Genomic DNA, 13,390 nt, shown 5'->3' on the forward strand with positions numbered 1-13,390 from the left:
CTGTCTTTCACCAAATGCTTGCTCATAGTGGGATTTGTTGGGTCTCTGTAATTAATATTATAAAGAGTACGGTCTAGACCTCCGCTATAGGAAAAGCGCAATGAGATAACTTCTGTTATGAATTGGCGCTATATAAATAAAATTGAATTGAATTGAATTTCTCTGTTTCACACAGATTCCATGTTTCTTACTCACTTGCACATACTTGCACACGCCTTGCACAATCAATTAGCCTACACTCTCACACTCTGTATCTTCGTGAAACAGGAGAGGCTTCACACTCCACAGAAATAGCCACTCTGCAGGCATCCTCATTGTCATGTTGGAACCAATCAAAGGTGTGACATTTCCACTGTTATGATGAACTTCCAAGAAGTTGCAGCTCACAAGTTACTGTAACAAACATAATTATGCATCTTATGTGATTCTTAGTTAGACAATATTTGGCTAGGATTTTTTGTTTACAAATTTTTTTGGTTATAGGGAAATAATAGAAAAGCTACTCCAAACATTTACATGTGTCCTGTTCTTTCCGTCTAGGATATGTTAGCCTAGCATACTACACACTCAAGAGAAGGATAGCAGCTAGCATAGCACAGTCACAAGTGAAAAAAAGACCTCCGAAAGCTGTTTTATTTTTTATGTTGTATATTTAACACATCAAAAAAATACAAAAGTAAAAATATAACATTGTGGCTTATAAGGAGTTATGCAGATGGAGTATTAACAAACTATTTATTCGTCTGTACAGCACCAGCAGGTGCGCTGGCTAGCTAATCACCTGAGTTTAATAACTGTTAATTACTGTTAATAAGTAATAACTGTTAATTACACAAGATACAATGTGTAAGTTGTTTGAAAGTGGGGTTTTTTTTGTTTCTTTTGATGGAGCTAGCCTAGCTGCTTTCACTTGTTTGTTTTAAGCTAAATTAACACAACTTGGACTGTTGCTGTAGTGGACACACAAAGAGAAAACAGATATTGTTCTTTTTATCTAACTCTGGGCAAAATAGCAAGTAAGTGTGTGTAAGGGGGGGAAAGAACTTGTGCCTGCTTGCATGAGAGATGAAGTCTGTTAGTTATAGAGCCACCAGTACAAAGAAACAGGCTGCAGAGCCATGTGGAGCTGCCGCAGGTGCACATCTGGGTAGTGGTATCAAAATATCCAATCAAGAACTTACAATGCCAACGTGTCAAAGTCTTTACGAGAGAGCACACGGATGGTTCTGTGTCACTTTTAGACTTCAAATTGTGCTTCCTGCCTCCTGTTGCCTCACAGCTACCATGATGAAATGAAAATAATGGCGCTGTCTGTTAGTCACTGGTGAATTAACGACATTTCCTATTAAAAGATGACCAGTTTTCCCCCCCTGGCTGCTTATATTGTAAGTGCTTGTGCGAGTGTGTGTGTGTGTGCGTGTTCAGTCAGATGGGTGAACTGCATGACTCCTCACACCCCGTCTGGCTTTGTTGATGTGTGAAGTGATGCTGTGTCGCTCCATCCTGCACTCATGTTGTTTCTTGCCCTGCCTGATGCCAACACACACATATACACACACACACACGCACACACGCTGAGACTGTCCCACTGACACATTCAGGGATCTTTCCATCAAATCCTTCGTCTAAATCTCAACACTTGCTTTTTTCAGTCTTCACGTCTCTTCACTTCATCTTTTCTCTTCTTGCCGGTTTCTTCTCTCTCCTCCAGTAGCGAGTTGTTTTCAGGCTGATGAGGTCAGTCTCAATATCAATCACTCAATGTAATTGTCCTTTAAGGAAGGCAAGGAGAGACTGTCTCCCGCCATCCATCTCTGTCTCTTTCGACCTGCCTCTGTGTGTGTGTGCTTGAATGTCCTCGCAGGAATGATGATAATGAGGTAGATTGGGTGAGGATGATGGATATGGTCAACGATACATAATGGCTGCTGATCACTCTATTTATTGGTCTTGTTTCCTCTGTCACCAGCAGTGTTGTCATATTTGTCTGTCCTCACAGCTGTTTGTCCTTAGTGGGCTCAGAGAACCAGTTGAGCTTCATAGCTGCAGGCTTTCTCTATGCGTGTGTGTTTGCGTTTAAGGCTGTAGGATGTCATTTGAAGTCTACTGGAGCTGTACATAGTGTTTTGAATCCAGCAGGCAGGAGGGAAAGAGGACTGGAGTCAGGGGATGGCCAGAAGAAAAGCACTACCATGTCAGACACCAAACTGGAAAGCGGAAGGGAAGAGGTGGGATGCTGTACTGTTGCTTTTTTGTTTTTGACCTCATAGGACACCTAAGAAAAAAAAGAGATTCCTCATCTGGCTATACACAACCTGACCCTGTTTCTTTTATAGTGTCTTTCTGTTCTTTGACTGCTTCAAAGTATTCTCCTTCCTATGCTTTATTCTCTCTCACTCTCTTTTCCCCCACTTCTGAGTGCAGTGTTGGGATAGTGAGGGCACTGGAGGGGACAGTAATGACTAACTCTGTAAAGGTAATGATAAAGTACAGACGCTTTAGACTCCACTCTGGCTAGAGGTGCTGGGGCTAAGAAAATTACAGTCGTCCATGTGTGTGTGTGAGAATGAGAGGCAAGAGAAAAGAGAGGGTGGAGAAAGACAGAGGGCAGAAAGAACAACAGAGACAGTTTCACAGTCAGGCTGAGACAAATACAGACATTGCTTTGATTCTTTTCCCTCGACAGTTATTATAGCAATCCAGTATTGTGTGTGTGTGCGTGTGCGCACTTTGTGTGTACTCCATCGTCTCTTTCCTCTCCACTATTGTCTCTTGACCTGTCTTTGGCCAGCCTTCCTGTATTCCCATCTTGTCACCTCTGTCCAGATCCCCTCTATCTCTGTCCCACGCAGTCCTGCCTTCTAGTGTGGCCTCGCTCCACCACTGTCACTCTGACTCTTGGTTACACTGTACTGAAGCTCTGCACTCCGCCACACAGTCACCGAAGGAGGGGACTCCTTCAGTTACACTATTTGAGTTTAGCATACATGAATAAGAGTGGGTGAGAATGTACTGTATAAGCATAGGTTGTCGCTAGTGTCTGGGTCTACGCGCATGTTTTCGTGTGATTGTGTGCTCTAGAAAAGAATACCCAGAAGCCTGTGTTTGCTTTCTAGCTGTCTGCTGTCTGTCATTAGAGTAATAAAAGACTTGCTGTGCTGCACGGCAAGGAGTTATTGTCTTTAAGGTTCCTCCATTCCGCACAAATTGCCAGCTGCTGAGCTCTGATGGATGTTTGTATGCTGGCCCAAAAACACAGGTTCCACTTTAAACCCCCAGCTCCATTATCCCAGAGAGAGACAGGGGGAGAGAAACAAGCTGTCTGTCTGTCTCCTACCACTGTCATCCAAAAGTGTTTTAATTAAACTGTGCCTCTCTGCATGCCCCAGAACACACACACACACAGAGAGAGGTTTATCCAAATACGCCAGGGCTGTTCCTCCCATTCTGTCTCCGTCTCAACCACCGTCTCTCTATTTGTCTGTCTCTGCTGCCATTCTTCCTCTGCCTTCCTCTTTCTCTCACCGTGCCCCCTCTCATCACGCCTGAAGAGTGACAGGCTGTGTTTTTCAGCCGATGTTTGAACACAGAGCGATCAATGCCGGACAAAGGGAAAGAGTGAGGGTGAGGAGGTGGGGAGGGGCAACACAATTGGTTATTGACAGTGAATTCAAAGTCTGAAAGACTGGAGGCGACAGCTTAGTAAGAGGAGAGCAAGAGGATGTTGAGAAGAGAAAACAGACAGAGAGGAGAGGATTGTGAGAGAGGCACGTCAATGAATGTGATTAATGTTTATGGTTAAGCATCACTTTGAGATGTGTTAACTTTCATTATCCGCATTTGTTTGTGTTTACCTGCATGTGTACCTACTTGCAGTATTGTACGTGCCTAAGTGAGTGCACATAAGTGACATAAAGTGTGGACCCCTGCCAGGGAGTAACCTGTGGGAGCACAAACAAGTGTGTGTGCAGGTTTACTTGTTTGTATTGTTCTTCTGTACTACTATAGTTTTACATGTCATGTCTGTCAGTGAGAGCAGTTAACATAGTGTGGTCACTTCATCCACATTTTTCACTGAAGTAAGATTTAGTTCTAAGTTAGGGTGTGACCACACCTATCTGACAGACTTTGCTGTCTAGAGTGTTTCTGTCCATCCATATTTGTTTTGGAATTTCTTTGAAATATGGTAACCAAATCACCTAATTTCTTTTGGCTAAGCAGATGATAAAAACTCTGAAAGGTATTCAACATTTGTAAAAAGTTCAGCCTCTCTAAACTCTTCTGTCGATCAAAACAGACACAAATATGGCAGTGATGGACAGCCAAGTCTTTTACAGTACACAGAAACTCAATGTAAAACAAATGTAATCAGACAGTTCATATGAATGTAGGATTAGGTTTAGTAAGGCCGCACAGTTAAATACAGAAAATTGTATATATCATAATTTTGTGTTTCCACAATTTAAAAGTGTGATTTTGTGATATCAAGTGTTTGAATTCCCCTGGAAGTACCAATGTGGTATATAATGTGCATCCAGTACAATCATGACCTATAAATAAAACCATTCACTGTGTGACCAAAAAGCCAGTTGAGATGGAGAAGCCAGCAGGTCTGGTGGAATTAAAAAGGGTGAATTGTCATACACACCATCATTGGAAAAACAGATGTACAAGTTTAAAAAAAGAGCAGATGAAAATAGTTAAAAGGAGTCAGAACATGAAGACGTTTATATAATTTGTCATTTAGATTGGTTGTTGATGAGAAATTCGTTTGATGAGAATTTGTGATTGCACTTAGCTAACTAATCGCCAGAATAAGCATTTCTGCTTTTGCTGTACAGCAGCACTGGGGTCTAGGTGGGGTAAAGCGTGCAGTGGTGAGGGTTCAGTTAGGGGACACGGGTTAGGGAATAAATGTAGTTGGCGGAAAGGTCTTTGTAGAAGAAGTCACTGGAGAAGAACAAGGATGTGTTTGCGGTACAGACAGGCTGGAGAGAGGCAGAGACAGATTAAGGATGACGGGTCCATGCTGGATGGCTGTTGGGCCTGAAGCAGCTGTTGCCCTCTCTGCCTGTTCTATGGCCACAGCACTGCCAGGCTCAGAGCTGTGGGCAGTGCTGCTTCAGCCTCTTTTGTCCTGACTGGCTCTTTCATGGGGGAGGAGATTTGGGTCAAGAAATGGTACCGTCCCCATACCTAAAGATGGTACAGCTTCTTGAATCCCATGGATCCCTGCTGGCCTTGGTTTGAATCGTGCCACAACTTTCTCTCCCACTGCTTTCATGCTCTGTGTTCCTCTTTGCTTTCCCCTAATGTCTTAGACAGTCTGTCAAGGGGAACAGTGCAGTGGGGGTGGTGAAGTACTCACTTTCCTAAAATAGGAGATGGTATCTTTCTAAGTAGTTTCTCTTGTTCCCTGGTTGTGGAATAACTGATCAGGTTGGGCTCGATACATTTTGACAACTGAACACTGCAAATTTGTCTACTTTAAGTCTCAATGTGGAACAGCGGCTGCCTCTGCCCTCACGCCTCTTTCTTTATCCACTGAATGTAGAGAATGAGATTTAAAAACTGCAGCGTTTTGAGACTGCTCTGTAAGAAAAGCACAATTACCCACGAGCTATGCCTGTGTGTGTGTGTGTGTGTGTGTGTGTGTGTGTGTGCGTGCGTGTGTGTCTGCGTGCGTGTGTGTGTGTATTTGTTCATCTGCATGTTTGTGGGTATGGTAAGGGAAGAAAGTGCACTGAACTGGAAATCCCCATACCTTTTTGGCATCTCCTGACTGGAGCCGACCCTGTCAATCCCCTGCACTCCACTCCAGTCTTCCATTTAATGCTTATTGGATTTAGATCGTTTTCGTAAGAGGAACAAAGTTTTCTATTGGAAGGTCAGACCATTAACAATTTACAAGAACCTGGATTACCTGAAAGGGAAAGTCAGATGGTGATGATAAAGGTTTGATAGTACATGACATTAAGACATTGCATAAAAAGAGAGAGGACATTTCTGCTTATAGTGGCTTTTGAAACAAAGTTTAAACCTTAACAAAGTGTATTTGTGTGCTATATGTGTGCTATATTTGTGCTATATTCGTCAGGTTTACCTGACTGTGGTCAGGTCATTCTTCATGGCAGAGGCTACTTCAATCTTCTTGTTTGCAAGTGTTATGTCACAAGGTCCTCTCCAGTTTGCCTGTGTTTTTCTCAAGTACACACGGATATAATCCAGTTGATGGACACACATGAGCTGTGGCAAGAGTTTTGCTTGCATCATAGTCTGCCACCCTGCAGCCTTGTAAACAGACAAGTCTGACTGATTCAGAATGTTTGAGTCCAATGCCAGCACTAACAGCTGGAGAAAAAGATTCACAATAAGCGATGTGATGTGTTTGACAATTTATGTCATTATATCATTATACATCATTATAACACTCTTGAAACTGTCAAGTCAAGTAAGTTTTATTTATATAGACCAAAATCACAAATTTGCCTCAGAGGGCTTTATAATCTGTACAACAAATGTGCTGACCATTGAAATTTAAAAAAAACAATGTAGAACATAGCAAAGATATCAGTACATATACCTAAATCTGTCTACTGCTGTGAAAACTCGTATAGTCAATAGCCAATAACATTGCAGCACTGATACACTGCCTGGGATCTACCCATCATTATTAAAGTAACAAGTCAGAGTGAAGAGGTCACAAATACCGTGTCCTTCCTGCCAGGAGAAGCTCTTGGCAGCATTGCCAGGAGGGATGTGTCACATTGAAAATGTCAGGGGATAATGTGCGATCAACATGACCTGTCCATGGAAGGTCAGCAGCTCTCCTCCCTAGCTGAGAGGCATGGACTCTCCCAGAGAGACTAGAGCAGGAGGCCTGCATTGACCAGATTACTGGCAATACAAGGAGGCGAAAATGTCATTGTGCCCCTCCATTTACAGCGCAAACTGTCAGCACCTTAAATGTCTTCTTGAAATGCACTAACAGGTTTGCCTTAATGTATATAGTCAAACACTGCTGACAGATTCGTTCACACATGCCCTACGCGAGACAAGCTGTCACACACACATATACTCAAATAAAAAAATAAAAAAACTTTGTCCTTCACCCTCCGCGGGTGGTCTCATCCTTCGAGCTCGGGTCCTCTACCAGAGGCCTGGGAGCTTGAGGGTTCTGCGCAGTATCTTTGCTGTTCCCAGTACTGCACTCTTCTGGACCGAGATGTCTGGTGTTCATCCAGGGATCTGCTGTAGCCACTCCTCCAGTTTGGGGGTCACTGCCCCGAGTGCTCCTATGACCACGGGTACCACTGTTGCCTTCACCTTCCAGGCCTTCTCCAGCTCTTGGTATCGCCACGTCAACCACAACGGCTTTCCTCCGCTGTTTGTCCACCACCACGATGTCAGGCTGGTTCGCCATTACCATTCTGTCAGTCTGGATCTGGAAGTCCCACAGGAAATATATATATATACACACACAAATTTGTCATTTTGCTTATTTCTTACCTCCTCAACCGTTAGGTCAGAGTGCAGTAGAGCAGCCTTCCAAACACTGATGGACTCACTGGACCGCTTGAGTACGCCTCCAGCAGGCAGACACTTTAACTCATGTGTCTCCATTGAAGGACAGTCAACCTAATCACTTCTGTCTTCTGTGTTTTCAGAGAGCAGTGACTACAGCGAGGCCGAGGTTCTCCCTGACTCTTTCCCGTCAGCACCGGCAGAACCTCTCCCAGAATTCCTGCTGGAACCGGAGGACGCTTTCATCGTAAAGAACCGGCCGGTCCAGCTGCGGTGCCGGGCATCACCGGCCACCCAGATCTACTTCAAATGTAACGGAGAATGGGTCAATCAAAATGATCACGTCACCAGAGAGAGCCTGGACCAGATCACAGGTAATACTTACACACATACACACACACACAGACAGAGGCCTGTAAACACAACTACAAACACACACATAGTAATTTCACCTTGTATTTCACAGACATAAACATCATACTCAATTACAAACATCCTTTTCAACTGCATAATCCATTAGCTCCCACATGATTTTATGAGCACGGTAACTGCATTTGGCCTGCAGCCAATGCATTATTTATATGCACTGTGAAAAACATGCCCCTCTTTCTCTCTCTCTCTCTCTCTCTCTCTCTCTCTCTCTCTCTGCACAGGTCTGGTGGTGCGGGAGGTGGACATCTCGGTGTCCAGGACCCAGGTGGAGGAGCTGTTTGGGTTGGAGGACTACTGGTGCCAATGTGTGGCCTGGAGCTCGGCTGGCACCACCAAGAGCAACCGTGCCTATGTTCGCATTGCATGTCAGTACCAAGGCTGTGTGTGTGTGTGTGTGTGTGTGTCTGTGTGTGTGAGGGAGAGAGAGAGAAAGGAAGGAAGAGAGACAGCAGAAGGGCAAATGTTTCCGACTTTTGCTTGTCAAATGTGTCAGCAAGTATATATGCAAATAAATCTGCTGTAGCACTCCATCTTAGTCCCACGTGGTAACTAGTGGCGTGATTGACACTGCATGTTTACGGGGGGTATGGAGTAAAAAAACATGACACAGTGACAGAGGCTTTTGGGAGCTTTGCCTGGCGTGTGTGTGTGTGTGTGTGACAGCCAATGTCACTAAGATAAACAGGGTGTCAATGCTGTCACGGGGCAGCCTTCATTAACTGCTGACTACATTTGTGTCGCCCCCTGTAGACCTGAGGAAGAACTTTGAGCAGGAGCCGCTGGGGCGGGAGGTACGACTCGAGCAGGAGGTGCTGCTGCAGTGTCGCCCCCCGGAGGGCATGCCCGCTGCTGAGGTAGATCTCTCCCTCCTCAACCCCATTCTCATAGCTTTATCTATCACTTTGGGGGTTACATTTGTGTTATTGATACTGAAGGGTAATAGTTGAAGATCATTTATGTTTTTTATACCTCTATATCTCAAGCTGAGATAGCAAGGCTGAGATCTAAATAATCAGTTATAGAACAACATAAACACACAAGGGAGCATAGTAAAGGGCGAGCCTCTGAAGTTTAAGAGATTTAAGTCTATCCAGCTATGTGGCACCATCAAGAAAAAACATATCAGTTGTGCTAAGCTGCTTTAACTGTACAGCACTATATCAAACAGCTTTATTTCTCTCATAAAACATTAGGACAACAGTATATTAAAAAAGAAAACAAACTATGCATAAATGTGGATTTTTATTACTCAAGTTAATATTTATGTTCTGTTATTATATGACATAAAAGTACATAGCATGAGAGTGTAAAAGCTCATCTTATGTGATCTCAAGAGATGATTTAAATGGAATTTCAGAATGATTTTATGATAAATACTAATTGCTTTGCTTGTGGTTGTTCATTATAATATTATGTCCATTAGTAAGTAGGATGTGTCAAAAATAAAAGCTTGGCCATGATATTTTTCCTGAGCAAACTAAAAATGATTAAATATTGACATATTGTGAATACTGTGTTTGATTAATACTACATGTAGCATGTGTCGTGATGGTTTGATACTTTGCAGATTTATTGTGTTTACTGAATGGGTCTGTGTGTGGCGTGCTGACTCATGTTTATGCATACACACCTGCTGATTTGTACAATGATTTATGTGTAGAGTTATCTGCCAAAAGAATTAAAGGAAGTCCACCATTCAAAATTGCTATAATACAGAAATTCGTGAGCATGGATGTTTTTTTTAAGATTTTCAACTAAAATCTTGGCTGCTATTTTTTCCATTTTAATTCATTTCATCACCGTGTGATCATGCTGAAGATTTCTTTCTGTACAACAAAGTTCAGAGTGGTGTGTATTATTGTGTATGTCTGCCTCTCTAAAGGTGGACTGGCTGAAGAACGAGGACGTCATAGATCCATCGCAGGACTCCAACTTCCTGATCACCATTGATCATGATCTGATCATCAAACAGGCCAGACTCTCAGACACCGCTAACTATACCTGTGTGGGTCGTAACGTGGTGGCCAAACGACGCAGCAGCACAGCTACTCTTATTGTTTATGGTAACGCACACATTTTTTCATTCTCTTCCATTCTCACACCTCACATGTGAGGATAAACCTCTTTTTGGGAGGTTGGTTTATGAATCATGACAACATAGTTATCAAAATCATCCATGTGATTGTTGATCAGATTGTTCCTGATCAGATTGGTTGTGTGATAATAGGTGACTTGCAAATGAGAAAATTTGACATTTTAGAAGCTCTATACCTAAACTTTCTATATTTACAAAGCATATCAAAGTGGTAGGCAGTTGGATGAATGGATGAAAAACTGGAGGTTCGTATTGTAAATACACCTGATTACATCACAAATATTTTTGTGCTCAAAAACACTGAATTTATATTACTAAAAGGTCAGTCTTTCTACTTTGAATTATGCTTTTGACATACTATCACCCATCAATGTGTATGCTAGGAGGAGTAGCAGGGTTGCATGGATGTTTTGAGTGTCTATAGTCTCATTACTGTTAAAGTTGACCAGGGTATTAACTGCCAGTCTCACTCACTTTGCCTGTCTCTCTGTCAGTGAGCGGAGGTTGGTCTTCTTGGACCGAATGGTCAGAGTGTAATGCTCGGTGCGGACGGGGCTGGCAGCGACGAACACGCAGCTGCACCAATCCTGCCCCTCTGAATGGAGGAGCCTTCTGTGAGGGCCCACCCTTCCAGAGAGTGACTTGCACCACACTCTGCCCAGGTGAAGATGATATACTCATCTGTATTATTTAATATCTTCAGACAAAGTTGTTACGTGCTGGAATACCAGGACATTTCCCAAATCAAATGGGCCATTTTACAGGAAGTTTCAGGATGAATTTTTTAACTTTTAAAAAACAGTTTGTTGGTTTTCAGCTGTGTTCCTCCACATGAAGTTTAACTTCAGATAAAACCAGGCTGTTCACCCCTTTTAAAATTTTTTCAGCTCAAAAACAACTTCATCCAACCAGGACAGAATGGCATTTGGTCACGTAACTGCTCTGATTTCATCATGAAAAGTCATCTACATCAGGAACATGTTATCTGATTCACTGTCACATTCTGCCACTAACTGCTTTGCCCCGTGTGTCAGACCACCCTGACTCCAAAATCATTCAAACCACAGAATACATTTTGCTAATTGCAAAATTATGCACTTCAAGCCACTACATATGCATCATGCCGCATTATAACATTGTGTCCAATTCCCCTCTACCTGGAGTGATTAGCTGTCAGTTAGCTGTAAAATGACTCACATCTCTGCTGTCTTATTCCAGTGGATGGAGGATGGACAGAGTGGGCAAAGTGGTCCGCCTGTGGGACAGAGTGCACCCACTGGCGCAGTCGCGAGTGCCAAGCCCCCCCACCCAGGAACGGAGGAAAGCACTGCAGCGGCAGCATGATGGAGAGCAAAAACTGCACTGAGGGGCTGTGTGCGCGCAGTAAGTCACCTGGGCAATATGTTTGAACTGGGGTGGTTGTTAAATGTCAAAAGAGAGTCAATATTTGGCTCATATATATTTCTTGATATAATGTAATTCTTCGATTGGCCCTTTAATACAGGTCAACATCTGTTGAATTTAGTTCACAAGTGCACATAGTTCACCTGTCTAATATCTGAAAGAATAGGGTGTTTCTAAGGTATCTATAGAGGTCAATTCCTTAACAGGATATTTGCTGCTTCAGGTGGTTGTTGAATTGATAATAGCAAGTCTTGCAGGCAGCGATTTCCTTCCTCATAGTTCACAGTTTTATGAGGTGTATGGCATTTCAAAGCTATTTGGTACAGAACTGTATTCCTGAGGTGTTTAGCCACTGCAGGTTGGTGAGAGCGCGAATGATGTAGAGAGAGATGAAGGCAAAAATAGCTCAATCGCAGACAGATGTTTCATGAGGCAAAATTTAGGTTCACAAAGAGAGAAGGAAAGTGATCCACATCTAAAGAGCACAGATGGAGATAGAGAGAGAGAAAGGGAGAGAGAGCAAGTGCGGACTAAGGGAGTGCATGGAGTGGAAAGCGAGCATGACACGGCCAAGTTGAAAAATTAGCACAGGGAAGAGCATATGAGAGTGAGTCAGACACACACTGACACCCAATGTGCAGCCCATGATGAGCTGGGAGGAATCCAGCTGACAGCGCATTAGAATCTTAGCGACGCACATCCACAGAGGCAGTGAGATACATTCAAGTACACACTTAACCCCCCCCCAACCACACACACACACGCACACACACACAAACCAACACGTCCAAGCATGCAGACAAACCTTGTCAAATGCACGTGCAACAGGGGGATCATATGCACACTCAGAGCACCACTGTGCTTCAACTCTATCAGACGTACACGCGAGTCCTGACATAAACAGGCCTCCATAGAGCAGCCAGATTAGACAAATACACTGTCTGATTTGGCTGTACAGAGCTGAGCATTCTCAGGGGGCTGTCAAGAAAACATGCACTCAACTGGCTCTGACAGAGGGGGAAGATGGGAAGCACTGTGCTGTAGAAAATCTGTAAATGTGTCACTTGGCAAACTACAGGTTACTGACTGACTTATTTATTTTCCCAGCACGTTAATGTGATTATTCTGTGGTCACAAATTGTCCTGATGACATTATGACTCTTTGCGTTCCTAACATGCTTCAGACAATCAAACAATAGAAGCTTACTAAAATGTCTCACTCATTGTTAATCCCATTGAGGATCAGCTAAATATCCATAAATGTAAAATGCTTGGAGACGCTACAAACCATCATTTTTGCTACCTTCTTGTAGATTCTAATTGCTATTGGATGAATGGGAAAGTTGGGGAATCCATTTTGTGTTTTGATGATGCTTGGGAGAGAAGGTTATTTGGTTTGAGCTATAGTAACTGACACGATCCTGAAAGATGGTTTCGACATTCATCAAACCACTCAGGGATGATTCGCATTGGTGTTATCTTGGAAAAGACTGTTCCCGTCAGGAAAGAGATGTTTATTTCATAGGATGAAGGCGATAACATACCCTGTGGGATGTATAGAAAGACGGTTTCAATCTACATTGCCTCCCTAATACCCACACAACACCAGACTATCTTTGCCACTCTCATCCAAATGATCCTAATCACTTTCACAGTCATTTCTGATAGGCTTTTGTTCTAAGTTTTTTCTTCTACAATATGTAAACTATAATGCCGAACTTCATTCCACAATGCCGCACATTCTCACACCTTTCTTCTTCTTATTATTATTTTTGAGATGTCAAGTATGTTTTCTTGCTTCCAGTATGCCTTTTATGTTTACATTTCTATTTTCATATTGATGAGCTATTGTTTACTTTCCTGTTTCTGCTTTGTATTGTGTTATTGTATCCATTTGCATAACGACTAGTCCATCCATTTTTATGTTGTTGTGTT

The 13,390-nt window shown here is 42.9% G+C and overlaps 1 protein-coding gene across 3 annotated transcripts in view; it reads left to right on the forward strand.

The window, feature by feature from the left end:
* The window catches only part of unc5b (unc-5 netrin receptor B), a 49,396-nt gene that overhangs the window by 25,674 nt on the left and 10,332 nt on the right, over window positions 1-13,390 (forward strand). For all 3 annotated transcript variants that reach the window (XM_044213310.1, XM_044213311.1, XM_044213312.1), the window contains exons 2-7: window positions 7,668-7,898; window positions 8,178-8,321; window positions 8,707-8,810; window positions 9,839-10,019; window positions 10,546-10,713; window positions 11,270-11,434. In XM_044213310.1, coding sequence (XP_044069245.1) covers window positions 7,668-7,898; window positions 8,178-8,321; window positions 8,707-8,810; window positions 9,839-10,019; window positions 10,546-10,713; window positions 11,270-11,434 — 993 coding nt within the window. The remainder of the gene's footprint in view (window positions 1-7,667; window positions 7,899-8,177; window positions 8,322-8,706; window positions 8,811-9,838; window positions 10,020-10,545; window positions 10,714-11,269; window positions 11,435-13,390) is intronic.

Source organism: Siniperca chuatsi, linkage group LG11 (genome assembly GCF_020085105.1).
Source record: "Siniperca chuatsi isolate FFG_IHB_CAS linkage group LG11, ASM2008510v1, whole genome shotgun sequence".
Classification (NCBI taxonomy): Eukaryota; Metazoa; Chordata; class Actinopteri; order Centrarchiformes; family Sinipercidae; genus Siniperca; species Siniperca chuatsi.